The following is a 13522-nucleotide window of genomic DNA, read 5'->3' as shown; positions in this document are numbered from 1 at the left end:
TTATTTCTCATTTTAGAAAACTTCTATGTGAAACACAAGTCTTTTCTATCTAATTCATTCCCAGAGCTTTTAGAGATATGATAAAATACATTCTATAGAGTAAATTTTTTTAATTCTGTAGATATTATTCCTCTTTTCATTGGCCATGAATGATTTAAATAATTAAATCCATTCCTTTCAAGCAGGTGGTCACAGCCAGTCTTAATTACTATCAAAATGACAATTTTTTTTAAAGTAACCTATTTCTTGGATTTCTAAATTATACCAGAGAAGCTAATGGAGATATATCAGATGTAGTTTCTATGTTAACTTTTTCAGTGGTGCTTTGATATGACAATTGCCCACACTCAAAAGCAAAGTTTCTAAAAACAAAAATAAGATATGCAGGAATTTCTTTCATTATTTACTGAGGCTTAGGAACCTCTTGTTTATCAGACCAATCTTTCCTGTTCCTTGTTAATGCTGGAAACATTTTGGGTTTTTAAATCATCCCCAGAGGTGGCCACATTATGTGTTCCTGCAGGGTACTGCTGACTTTTAATGTTTTTCTAACCTTAATTTCTGTCATATCTTTCATTCAGACAGCATCCCAAAATCCTGACTATTGGAAAAATTCTCAGTGGCTTCAAAAGCAGATCACATAATGCTTTTATAAAGCTTATAAAGTTTTATAAAGCTCTTGTATTTTTAATGAAGTTCTGGCAGACACTACTGTTGAGGTTGTGATTTTGTACCTGGTGAATCCCTAGGGCTCTCATAAGATAACTGCCTCCAGCCAATGCTTCCATTTGAAACGGTTTGTTACAGAATTGTTTACTATTTCTAGTCTGAGCCAATCTCTGCAGTGTTTTCCTCAGCTCTCTTAATATCCCAGTAGCTCTTCAGTTCATGTAAACAGAGACTTCCCACCCCTCAGTCCTCTCAGATAAGAAATAGCCTCTGTCTCTAGACACAGCCATCCTTTGGGACACTGCTGTTTCTTCCTGTTAAATTGTCGTGGAGAGACAGAGAACTATTCTTGCAAAAAAGAGCAAAGTATTCTGATTTTCAAAGAGGTCAAGAGAATTATCCTCTTCAGGTAGGAGTCTTGGTGAAGGTGATGGTTCTAGGCAGGTGAGCTGTAGTTCATTGAATGTGGTCTGCCTCCTGCTCCAAACTCACCAGAAAGTTCAGCCCAGCTTTATAGTATTTCCAGTATTATATTCAGTCTGATATAGCCTGACACAGCCATAATGCTGGAAGCACTGAGAATCGAAATGCTGAATCTTAACATTAAATAAGCTACTACAAGGTTCATAAACTGTGCTCTTGTGACAGGTGACTCAGAGCTCTTCCCAGAATAAATTATATTTTTTTCCATTTAAACAGTAGTGAGCAAGGAGTTGTTAAGGAAGGTGTGCAGGGGCAGCATCCCCTGTGCTCATCTTGTCTCTCAAAGTATCACTCTTGGCACCCAGGAAGCATCACCCGAGCACTGTTAGCCAGTGTCTGTGATGTATGGTGGCTCACAAGGGTAATGAACCCTTTCTTCCCTCTGCAGTGGTGATAAACTATTGCAGGGCAAGCAAGAGAGCTGCTGCTCTGGGAGTTTAGTCAGGATCACTTGGCTCCTCAGTCGGTGAGCTCCCCCCAGGGCTGTGCCAGCTGGCTGTGATGCCAGGCAGCAGATTCCCTTCCCATGGCTCTGCTTTGCTTTTCCTGTGTGTCCCTTCCTAAGCACAAATGCCTTTACTGAGCATTTCAAATACTTGTGTGACCATTGCAGAGACACATCCAAGGTGCCAACAAAGATTCATATCCCAGAGAATCTGGGTTTCCATATTATTTTTCTGTTTTCTATTACACCAATCATCACTTTGTGACCATGCGTAATGTACATGCTTCAGACCAGACCATTTTAAGTTGAAAACCAGCAATTTTAAGGAAAAGGATTTGCAATGTGATTTGATTTATGTAATTGAAAACCAAAACAAAACACCATTCTTATGTACTGTAAATAACTCCTTCATCTTCTACTAAATTTAACTTGTTTACGTGCCCTGCAGCCATACTGAGAGAATAGAATAAATGGCAACTCCTCTTTGGGCCTATTTGAAAAAAAATCAGGAAAGGGAGGATGAGAGTGGCCAGACAGTTATGAGAAGGAAGAGATGAGTGCTCAGATAAAAAGCAGCCCAAGGGAAGATTACAAGTTCTCAGAAAAACAGATCAATAATGACGTTAACTATGCAGCTGCAAATGCAACTATTTGCATTTTGAAAACATTTTTCCCAACTACTTCACCGGGCTCAGGGCACCTAGAACACTCTCTGCAACAGACAAACCCCTTTGAAAGGGCAGTATTTTAATGAAAAAGTCGATATCCTGAGGATGCCACTGTATTTTTCAGTAGAGGACTACTCAAAACTCCAGCTTACCTTCCCCTCCTATTGCTCACCCTCTAAGATCCAAGGACCTGAGACCTCTCTCCTTTACAAGTGACTCCCAAACAACTTGCCACTGATTTTGCCTCCTCCCTTTCTCTCCCTAGACCTTTCAACCTGTGGTTCCCCTGGGAAAACCATGACGAATTTCCACATGGAAATTTCAGTCTCGGTGTTAGGTAATATCTTTTTGTTGTTGCTGATGGCCTTTCCTCTCCACCCTCTTTCTCTTTACCACACTCAGACTTTTGACAAGGTCAAACAATTAATCTTTCTTTCTATATTTATATCTGGGAAGCTCCCTCTAGTAGCACGACAGCATTTGAGCTCAGACAGCTTGACAAAAACAGTAGACAAGAAAGCTCCTGGTACAGAGACCCAGCCTAGTAAAACAAAATCAATTTTAAAAAAACATTAGAACATCCCAAGTATTCAGACAAAATTAACACCAGTAGCCCCAGAATAAATCCTGCTTAATGGCTGCACAAAATCAAAGCTGTTCTAGACAACATGGTACATTATCTCAGCAGCTTATGGGCACAGACACAAAGTGGCTTTGTTGGGTTTCACACCCAGGACTGCGGTGCCATAGTAAAGGCCAGCACCAAAATAAGACATGAAGTGCAATGAATGAGGGATGACTGAGGCAAAGAAAGACAATAAACATTAACTGGAAGGAATAAAGCCAAGGGCCAGTGAAAGCAGCCCTGGCTGGATGAATGTATTCGTGGACTACATTAAAGATAATTGAAACACCCAGACAGAAAGAAGTGAAACCTGAATGCTGGTTATACTTCCTGGCTCTACGATGATGCAGTGATCAAGAGAATTGAGAGAACTTAGCAAGGGAGTCCTGAAAAAGAGGGTATTGCAGCAAAGTGAAAATCAAACTTAACGTGATGGGTTAAAAAATGGCTAGTAAGAATTTGAAAGCAAGTACAAAAAACAGGAAAGAGCCAAGTACATCTCCCAGCACGAGGGAGGTAGAGGGAATGCTACAGTAGCAGTTGTTACAGACAGATGGAAAGTTAAGTTAAATCAAGCAGTGGTTTCTCTGGGCTCACACAAACCAGTGTGTCTGCACTGTGCAAAAAGGGTTTGCTTATGGGCTGTGCAAGGAACACTGGGATCCACGTGAGTTAAAGCTACACACAGGTGCTTGCAACAGGCAGTATGAGCCTGTCACATCTGATTTATTGCTCTTCCTCTGGAACTGTACCTCCCAAACTGAGATTCTGCACTAATTTCCACCCAGAATTTGGAAGTGCATATGGTGACTGCGAGCAGTCTGGAGATCCCAGTTTCATGCACTCAGGCCATACAGTTTCTTTTCATAAAAAACTTCGGGAGGAGTTTAAAAAGTTGCATTTGAAAAATCTTGTATTTCACAGGGCATTTCAAAAGACTGTTGGGAAGTGTGGCTAAAGGAATTCTGAATATGATTTAACTGCTTTAGTTTGCTTCCTTGGGAGCAGTTCACCAGTGGGTTCCCTACTGCCTGGCATTCCATAAGGCATGGGGAGTTCCCAGACATATTCCTGCTGTTGTCTAACCTGCCAAAACCTTTCTATACCCATAATGTACAGTCCAAACCCCAGCAGTCCTGGTCAAGAGAGCTGATGCTGGTCATGGACGAGCTGGGCCTCCTTCCCAGGGACCCTCCAACAGAGTCCTTTGCAGAGCAATAGTGCAGGTGTCCTTTATCACATCCTTCTGCAGGGCCGGTATAAATGGGCTGGAGTTACTCCTTGACAAATTTCTTTTGTTCCTCCAGGGAACAATATCGGGTTGGTTGGGTTTTTTTCACAGTGAAAGCACCAACTCCCCTGTGTAATGACACACAGAGCCACCACTTCAAAGAACATGATTTCACTTTCCTTTCCTGCTTTGCCTTTCTGGCACAAGGAGAAATCCTTGTTTGTAAAATGCTGTTAGCCTTCAACGTGAATTGTCTTGGAATTGATTTTCCTTATTTATTTGAATTCTCACAGAAACTGACCTCCAAATTTAGCACAGGTAATAGAGCTGTAATATCACCACAAGGCATTTCTTTGCTTTGGCACTGTAACGTGGATCCTAATAAGTCAGTACCATAAGAAGTTATTCAGTATTAGCAAAGCCTCAGAAATATGTACAATAGAATAACCTCTAGATTAGAATCCTGTTTTTCACCCAGTTATCAAGGTGAGGGATTTCTCTTATGCACTACCAAGGGCCATTAAAATGTCTTTCCCACTTGTTTCTGCTGTGGAGATTCATTTGAAAATACCTTGATGACTCTTATCCACAAAACTTCCTTATCTAACCGTATATGAATCACTTTGAAAGGAGCCACATTTCTCATAGCAACCAAAGAATCAGTCTTAGCAACAAGACAAGCTGGAGAATTTTGTTTTCACATAGTTACTTGTGGACAGTACATTCTGCTTTCCCCTGGCATTGCTGTTGCAGTGTTGACTTAGTAAAGGGTGAGAAATGGTACAAATCAGACTCTTGCTCATAGCAAAGACATCACTTGCAGGGCAATTTATGATCTCTCTGCCTTTGATGTTATATTTTAGGAGCCAGTGCAAGAGTACTGACTGCTGGAAAGTTCAGAATTTAAATTTTTGCCTTGACAGAACTACTACAAAGAAATGTGTGAGGAATCTGACAGTTCCCAAAATCTTGACTTCCCCTCACCAGAAACCACCATGGAGAATAAAAGAACAAGCTCTAAAGGCCAACATCTCTGCCTCTCTTAGCATCTGTTCATGTTGAGAACAGTTAGAAAGGCTGCAGAGAAGGTGACTTTGTAATGTATATATATTTCCTGTATTTTCCTTGCAAGGATACTTGTGGGAGAAATATTACAGAGAAACTGGGAACATACAGCAATTGTCATGTTGGTTATTACCTGGGACTGATTTCTTTAGAGGAGTTTTGGGGAAGCTTCCCAAAGAAGCAATGCTGAGATGACATTTATAAACAGGGGAGTGTTGGAGTAGTTTCCATCTCTCAGTCCCACTTCTGTGTAAGGAAATGAGTTCCCACATGTATTTTGATCCTTTGAAGAAATTCCAAGTGCAGGTAGCAATAGTAACAGCACTCAGCTCTCACCCCTGTTCCTTCCTGTACCCTCTGCAGGGGCTGGTGGTGTCCTGCAGGCTGGTTTGATTCCCCCACTGGTCCTGAAGTTGAAGACAGAGTTGGAAGAGATCCAGGAGCTAATCCTTGGTACACTCTCCAACTGTCTCCGTGTGGAGGTTTCTGAAGCCCTGGCAGCTGGTGCCGTTCCTGTGCTGAAGGAAAAGCTCTCACACCCCTCCACAGCCATCAGGAGCAAAGCAGCCTGGGTCCTCTTAGAAATCAGGTGAAGAAACCTCTCTAATGCTTATGTCCAAGAAAGAACTAATTCTTTCAGGAATAAATTCAGGAGGAAATTCAGAACTAATTCAGGAGTAAATAAATGCTTTTCATTTACAACTGTGTTCCACTACCCACTGAAGCTGCCACATCTCACATGTAAAGCACTATCAGCCTGAATGCACACATGGGTAAAACAAAATGGGACACATGGAGCTTTAAAAATTCCTAACTGCTATAAATCACTGAAGAAAGCAGATGCTGATCAGTCATTCCTTCTCCTTCTGTTTGTTTTCAGTATTGGCAGTGGAATCAGGATTTTTTTCCTGGTACAGCACTGCTAGGAAAAAATTCTTACATGAAAAATCTTGTAGAAACAGGATTCTGACCACTATGGAGGTAGGGAGAATCTCCCTTATGTTTTTGGAAAAGTGCTGTCTCTCAGAAAATTAGAGATCCTTAGAAACTTTCACTGTGATTGAAGACAGAAATAGTTTTCTGCCACAGGCTGCCTCATATATTAGTGATGGATCAGAAAAAGCAATCTTTATATTAAATTTGTGTATCAGAGAATGGATGAAAGGAATAACTTAAGTCCACTGTACTGCAATCAGAAAATATAAGTGTTCAACAAATGTCTGATTTAAAAAGGTCTGCAGTTGGTGTAGTTCACATATCAACTGACACTACACGTTTCCTCATGTCCTATAATAAAGAGAGGTAGTAGAGGAAAAGAGTATAATTAACATGAGTCATAGAAAGAAAGCAAAATGCAGCTGAAATATGGATATGAGCTGCGTTCTAGGTCCCTGCAATGGCTGGGCCTCATTAAATATTCTCCTCATTAGAGAGGCTGGAAAGAAAGAGAGAAAAGTGATCTGGGAGAAGAATTCATTGTAGCCCTCTGGTTTAGCAGGTTTTTAAATGTCTAGAGGCTTCACCAGCCAGGTTTGTAACTCCGTTGCAATTAGGACCAGCAGCATCCTTAACCTACACCCTGTTACATGCAGCTGCCCATCAGTGTCCAGTGTAGCACAGAAAGCTTTTTTTTAAATCCAGATATTGCCTAAAACTAACCTAAAAGATCGTGAAGCTCGTCGGGCGGGTCGGTGTGTACCTCCGGCCTGTACCAGCGGGAGGGTTCGGCAGCCACGGGCACAGCCGTCCCCTTGGTGCCTCGGGGCAGGACAGTCCCTCCGGGGGCACGGCAGCGTGCGACAGTGCTGGTGGCACCGGGATGCTGCCCAGGGGGCTGCCCGGCAGCAGGCTCGCCTCGGGGACTCGGCTTAACCACCTTCTCTCCACAGTTCTCATGCTGAGGGGAAAATCGTGGTGTGCAAAGAAGAGGTGATTCCTGTGCTGGTGAGCCTGCTGGAAGACACGCAGCCCGAAGTTCGAGTTAACTCAACGGGAGCGCTGATGTTTGCTCTTGTTACACCTCAGGGTGAGAAACAGAGGCAATTCTGTTGGGGTAACCTCCTGGAAATCCAATTCTAGGACAACTAAGTAACAAAACATTGTCCCTCCCCGCTCCCGTAGTCCTCAGTTTCTGAGAGTTAATGCACGTCTAGAAACTCTAAGACTGGGACATTTCTTTACAACTGTCTTTAGCAACTATTGTTGCTTCGTCACAGTGCCTGGGGGGACAGGCTATTTCACATTTCATTCCCCTAAGTAGGGCAAGAAGTTGTTTATCTACTTCACCTGCATAATCTCCCTGCAGAGGGGGAACGTTTTCCACTCAAGTCCAGACCCCACAGAGATCCAGAAACCTGGAGCTACACTGAATCACCAGTGCTCAGCAGAAAAGCGCTGCTCTCTGGAAACATTCTGGGATTAGAGTCAGCTCCTCTCTCACAGCCGGGAGAGCAATGAATATTAATAAGGTCTGTAGCTCTCCCAAGTAACTTACATGACACAGAAAATACTAACTGCTAAATTTCCAGTGTGATGAATGAGTAATTAGACATAAAAGACTCAATAACAGCAGTTGTGTTCCAGTCCTCCTCTGCAAACCTTCCTCGGGCTTCCAAAGACAACTCAGGAGTGCATCTCGCTCTTTGAAGTGTCTTTAAAAATGAAAGACTGGAGGATGTTCTTAAGGGCATCTAGCAAACCCCCCTCCTCACCCCCCTCCAAAACATAGTTTATTCTATCATTTAATGCCTCATGTATTTTTGGATAGTTTGTTGCAAATGAAATACTAATGTGCAAGGCAGATAAAGTTAACCATGAAAGATCTTTTTCCTTAAAAATAAACAGCTGGGAGCCAGCGTTGGTCTCTGAAAGAAGAGCATGCTCTGCCTCTGTGCACTGCATCTCCAGGGCTGTTCAGAGCCATAGCCAGGCAGGGAATGGAACGTGTCAGTCCAAAAGGATGATGATTAGATGTCATTACACATTTCAAAGCCACTTTGTTTCCCTACAGGGAGATCCTCAGCCATGGGTGCTGAAGCCATTCCACCTTTGCTGACGCTGGTTGCTGAGGAAACCAGCAAAGCGCGTTTGAATGCAATCAAAACCCTCACCCTGCTGGCTGAGCTGCCAGAGGGCCGCCAGACACTGCTGGATCACAGGGACACATTGCAGAGGTGTCTGGATGATCCCAGCGAGGCCCTGCAAAGAGCTGCCGAAATCGCCACCACCGTGATCGACTGGAAACCCTTCTGCAGCCGCGATCTTTTCTAGAGATCTATTGCCCTCTGTTGTTGTCTGGCTGTAAAAGGTACATGATTACATGAGACCTTCAACACCAGAGCTCCCTTCCTCACTTACTCTGGATCAGTTTCTCCTGAAAAGTTATTTGGCAACAGTTTCACATCTCTATTGCAGGTCACAAGCAGAAAAATGGAGAAGAAAAGTTAGGAAGTGTGGCATTCTCCACTAGGAGTTATTGCCCACATTACCAAGATTTTCCTATGATACAAGACACCGACCCTTTTTGTTTTCTTCATAATGTTCTCTCCTTTTTTTTTTAAACCTCAGCCTATAAAACACTTATCAATAATTAATTATATTAGAAAGGTTCACAATTAACCCCTCCTTCAGTCTTGTCTGTACTGACAAATTGATCTAACAACAGGAATTCACGTGAATTTTGCTGCAAACGTTTGTTGAACGTGGGATTAAGACCAAAGGCAGAAAGCCTTTACAAGTGTAGCCCTTGGTAAAGCTGAGTTGGAGCCTCTCCAACAGGAGAGCAGAACAGCCCTGGCCATTCTCAGCCACCAAGGATGTGACAGAGTGGCTGGCTCAGCTTCACAGCAAGTCCCATTTGTTTTCACTTGGGTTTTGTTCTCACATGGGAGTTTTATATCCAGAATTGTAGCTACAAAGCAGCTGCATCAGGTGTATAAAAGGGGTTATTTGTCAGGGCTGCTTTTCCATTCAAACCCAGGGTCACACTGCAAACTGCATTACCCTTACACACAGGATAAACTCTTCCTGTAGGAGTGACTACAGTTAAGATGTTTCTCTTCCATAATGTAACCAAAGGGTGAATTTCCTCTCCTATAAAGATGTGATTTAAAAGCATTGAGTCAGTTGGATTCATTCCCTCCAGGCAGGATCTTGGAAGAACTCTGCCTTTTAAACACATAAGGCACTCATACGTAATACATATTGGTGCCAGAGTGCATCCAACTCAATAAGAGAAGCCAGGCGGCTTTAATACCATGCTAAAGGACTAGAGCAGCACACTGTAGGCTCAGTTGCTCTTAGAGAACTGCAGGAAAATCTGGTAACAATCATCATTTTAACCCAGGTCCAACCTTGTCACAGCCTTCCCTGATATTTCAGGAATCACCCTTCAGTGATTTGCCAAAATAATTAGCTTGTTCAGATGCAGAAATAAGACCATCCACACTGAACTGCTCTGACTAGAAGAAATTGACTTGGACCTTAAGTAGTGCGTTCCAAGTATCTGCCTGATCAATGCTTTAAAGACAATATAAACTGTTCCCAAAAAAGCCTCTACATGGATCAGTGTTCTCATCTTACACACACAGTACAGAAATGGAACGAAGCCTCAGGTGAACTCTGAGATACGGACACTACTGGGGCCCTCCCGCATGTCAGCTTTTGTCTCAGCAATTCTTTGGCACTGTTAACACCTGACAACATGAAACCATCACACTCCAAACACGACAAGAATTCCCTTGGGCTGTACTGACCATGTGCTGCCTCTGCAAATGCCAGAATTTAAAGTCTGTGTATGGAACAGCCACCGTTAACCACTGTTAGTTGGGGTTTTCTACTTACAAAGCTGCATTAATGACAAAAAGGTGGTTGCAGATATAATAATCAAAAGTCACAGGCTGTGCTGAGGGCTAATTCCCTGCTTTGGGATGAGAGACAAGAGTCCCCATTTCATGAGGCTGGGAATTAATTAGCACTGTAGGTGTCAGTAAAACAATTGGCTGGATCAAAGAACAGCTGATGAACACTCTCCCTGGACTCCAGAATAAAGCTACCATGGACTTGGTCATAAAAATACTGAAGATCTTTTAGAATTGCTTCATACACATTACAAATACTTAAATTAACATCTTGGGATCTGGCACCCACACCCTAATTAAGCTCACTCTTTCAAAGGGAATGCTGTGTGTACAGCAAGTCTCTGGTTTTAGCACTTTCCCTCCCCAGTGCTCTATGCTCCGATGGCTTTAGCACCAAGGCAGATTTTTAACATCAATGAAATCAGTTTGCCTTTTTAGCTTGAAGCCAATAAATATTAAGGCCCAGATATAATTAATATGGACCCAGGTCAATACTGGAACTAATGCACTCTACACAGACTGAGTTTTCAAACCAGTTGCCCAACAGTCCTCAGCAGCACCAGAAGACAAGACAGCTGCATCCATGGAAAAGAAGACTTCCCTGTGGAGTCTTGTGTCCCACCCAGGCAGAGGTCACATTGAATTTTTTCTAACAGTTTCCAGAAGGTTACGAATGTTATGGCTCTTTGTTCTTGCAACTACAGACTCATTTCCACTGTCCCTATATGCTTTCAGAAGGCTAAGGGGTGGAAATCATCCTGTCCTGCTCTGGAAGATGGCAGCTTTTAATTCCATCTCTTCATGTTTCAAATCAGGGAGTATATTTGTTTCCCACCACTACCTTTTCTATTAAAAAAAATAAAAATCATATAGTGAGAGATTTGTCTAAGGACAAAATAGTCTGGGAAAATCAGATTTGGGTAATGACATTAAACCAGAAGGGCAGAGACAGCCACACACAAAGCTAATATGCTCAAAGCACAGGACTTCTTTTTAACACCACAGAGTTTGCAATTTGAATGGATAAAATCCCCATTTTAATAATTTGGTTTAGCATACCTTGCATATAAGCTACATTTTTAAAGTTATAGGCTCCAATACTGTAAACAAGAATGCTGCCCAGAGTAACAAGAAACTCACACCTCAGCTTGAAGCTCTTCCAGGGACCTTCAGAAAAGGAGGGGAGGTGCAGATCCAGGCAGGCACAGCTGCTCTGGCCTCAACTGTGCCAGGTGAGGGGAGGGTGGGCTCAGCAGCTCCAGGGGAATTATTCTTTCTCACAGCTCCCCATGGCAGAGGGCAAGAAAGAATGTTATTCAGGAGGCACAAAAAAAAGCAACCTCTTTTATTAATAATAAAGATGATAACTAGAGGCACTGCTTATGCTGTCTTGCATTAGAACAACTCATAGAAATTGGCAAGAGTGAAGTTTTGTCTGTCCTTTAGCTTCTCCAGCACAGGCCTACAATACACACCCCATGAGAAAATGCCAGGAATCACCAAATAAAGCCAGGGGTTTTTGCATTTCCCATCTCTTTCAGCAGTGTATTGCCTGCTGTTATTAAATCTGGGACTACAGGTTCTCAGTTCAGCACAAGGGAAGGTCTCTGATTGCTGCTCCCTTCCCTCTCTGTGGGTTCTCTGCTCCCCCAGAGAACACTGCAGGGCACAGACACCTGCAGCTGGCACATCAGACCACGAAGCAAGTTAAAGCACCCAGCAGCTCTCCTGTCGCCCCACAGCCTGTGCCCGACCCTTTTCTGTGCTGTGTGTCCCCAGAAATGTCAGCTCTAAAGTCCTCTGGCTCCACACTTCAAACCAATGAGCTCAAGTGCCCTTCAAATACAATGACTGACAATACATGGATTTATTGTTTAGCTTTGCTCCTCTTTTTTGTGGTGGCTTTCACTTTATAGGAGCACTCCTGCTTTTGCCAGTTAAGGAAGGTCAGGGAGCCGAGTCCCCTGGCAATCCCAGCTGCTGCTGGGCTGCAATCACCACAGTCACCTGCCCCGGAGGAGCTCAGCCTTGTGCCATGGCCTGACAGTCTGCTTGAAACCAAACCATGGGCACTGCAGGTTGACTCCAAACTAAGTCCCAGACCTTCCCCCCCTCCCCGGCATTTCAGTGCATGAGGTTTTTCAGTAATGGAATAGGAATAAACTCAAATTCTGATGGCTAAGAACAGGGTGTTCTCATCATCATCAATACTAAATATTTGTGAGATACTTGGATACATTTTTGTGGGTGATACAGACAAATTAAATGAGCAGTGATTACCCTTTTTCAGGATTTTTCTTAAGAACTATGTAGTATTTCTTAAATGGAAGATTTTGTTTAGAGTGTGTTCTTTACAGAGCAGTGTCACAATTTGCTGACAGTGCTACTAAGTGCATATTTTATTTTATTAAAATAATTCTGTATATCTAACTAAAGTCCAATAAAATAAGCTTTAACCATGTACCTTACCTGACAGGGCAAGCTGGGATGTGTCAAGATCCCCTGAAACAGAGCTGTGTCATGCTGCACATGCCATGCAGGTACTTTGTGCTGTGAGATAGAGATTTTTTTGGAGTCTCACCACTAACCAGACATTTTTCAAATGTATAGTCAAACACTGGGGAAAAGGGAGTGCTCACACTTCCCACCTCTAAAGCATGACAATGCCCAGAGCAGTGTAAGCTACTGCTTTTAGCTGAGAGTTCCCAACAACAGCTCATGGACAGAGCTCCCCTGAAAACTGAAGGAAAGTCATTTTCTTCCTTAAAATCATGAATGCAATAGCTATCAACCTGAGTTGGCATTTAATGTTAGCTAAACATTACAATTGTATCAACTGTTCACAATATAAGGCAATTTTTCTTTGAAAATCTACAGAATTACAGGAGTCAACGGTAGCTGTCAAATTTTATGTAAACATTTGAGCTCGTCCCTCCACAACATCCACCTCCAGACCAGAATGAAATCAGGTTGCTGAGAACATACAAGTGAATTATGATATTCACATACAGTGAATATCCCTGGGAAACTGTGTGTTAGATTTTCAAAATTCTGTGGTTCTGAGGAGCAAGATCGTGCAATGATGCCTGATTAACCAGGAGGTCATCCAAAGGCTGCTCAGACTGCCAGGAAATCACTTGTGTTATTTGTCTTTAACCAAATAGCTTTATAATTTCACCATATTTTTGTAGCAAAGAATGACATAGAGGGATCTGAGCAATCCTCAGTGACATCGTGTTTGTTTTTCATCCATTACTATTACCCAGAGCCAAAACCTAGACACCAAATGAAGTTTCTCTGTCTTCCATCATATTATATAAAAATCCCATCACTTTGTGGACACCAAATATTTCAAAACATACAATTACTTTAATACATACAAGTCTTCATCGTTCATTAAATACAATTAATTCCAAGGTCTTTAAAATACTCTATCACTGTGTTAAGGTTTGCACTGGTATTTCTGAAGTATTGATT

At 42.5% G+C, this 13522-nt stretch overlaps 1 protein-coding gene and 1 long non-coding RNA gene across 3 annotated transcripts in view; one reads left to right on the top strand and one right to left on the bottom strand.

The window, feature by feature from the left end:
* Nucleotides 1-8628, top strand: part of RSPH14 (radial spoke head 14 homolog) — a 72751-nt gene extending 64123 nt beyond the window's left edge. For both annotated transcript variants that reach the window (XM_068209071.1, XM_068209070.1), the window contains 4 exons: nt 5550-5775; nt 7076-7212; nt 8197-8493; nt 8601-8628. In XM_068209071.1, the coding sequence (XP_068065172.1) occupies nt 5550-5775; nt 7076-7212; nt 8197-8456 (623 nt within the window). In that variant the 3' untranslated portion in view covers nt 8457-8493; nt 8601-8628. The remainder of the gene's footprint in view (nt 1-5549; nt 5776-7075; nt 7213-8196; nt 8494-8600) is intronic.
* Nucleotides 7658-12065, bottom strand: LOC137484879 (uncharacterized). Its single transcript, XR_011005088.1, has 2 exons — nt 10555-12065; nt 7658-8591 (listed from the first exon to the last, which is right to left on the bottom strand). It is a non-coding gene; the product is annotated as an uncharacterized lncRNA (long non-coding RNA).
* Nucleotides 12066-13522: the final 1457 nt, after the last annotated feature.

This window comes from Anomalospiza imberbis, chromosome 18 (genome assembly GCF_031753505.1).
Source record: "Anomalospiza imberbis isolate Cuckoo-Finch-1a 21T00152 chromosome 18, ASM3175350v1, whole genome shotgun sequence".
In the NCBI taxonomy this organism is placed as follows: Eukaryota; Metazoa; Chordata; class Aves; order Passeriformes; family Viduidae; genus Anomalospiza; species Anomalospiza imberbis.
The sequence above is the reverse complement of the archived record's forward strand: the minus strand, read 5'-3'. Positions and strand labels throughout refer to the sequence as shown.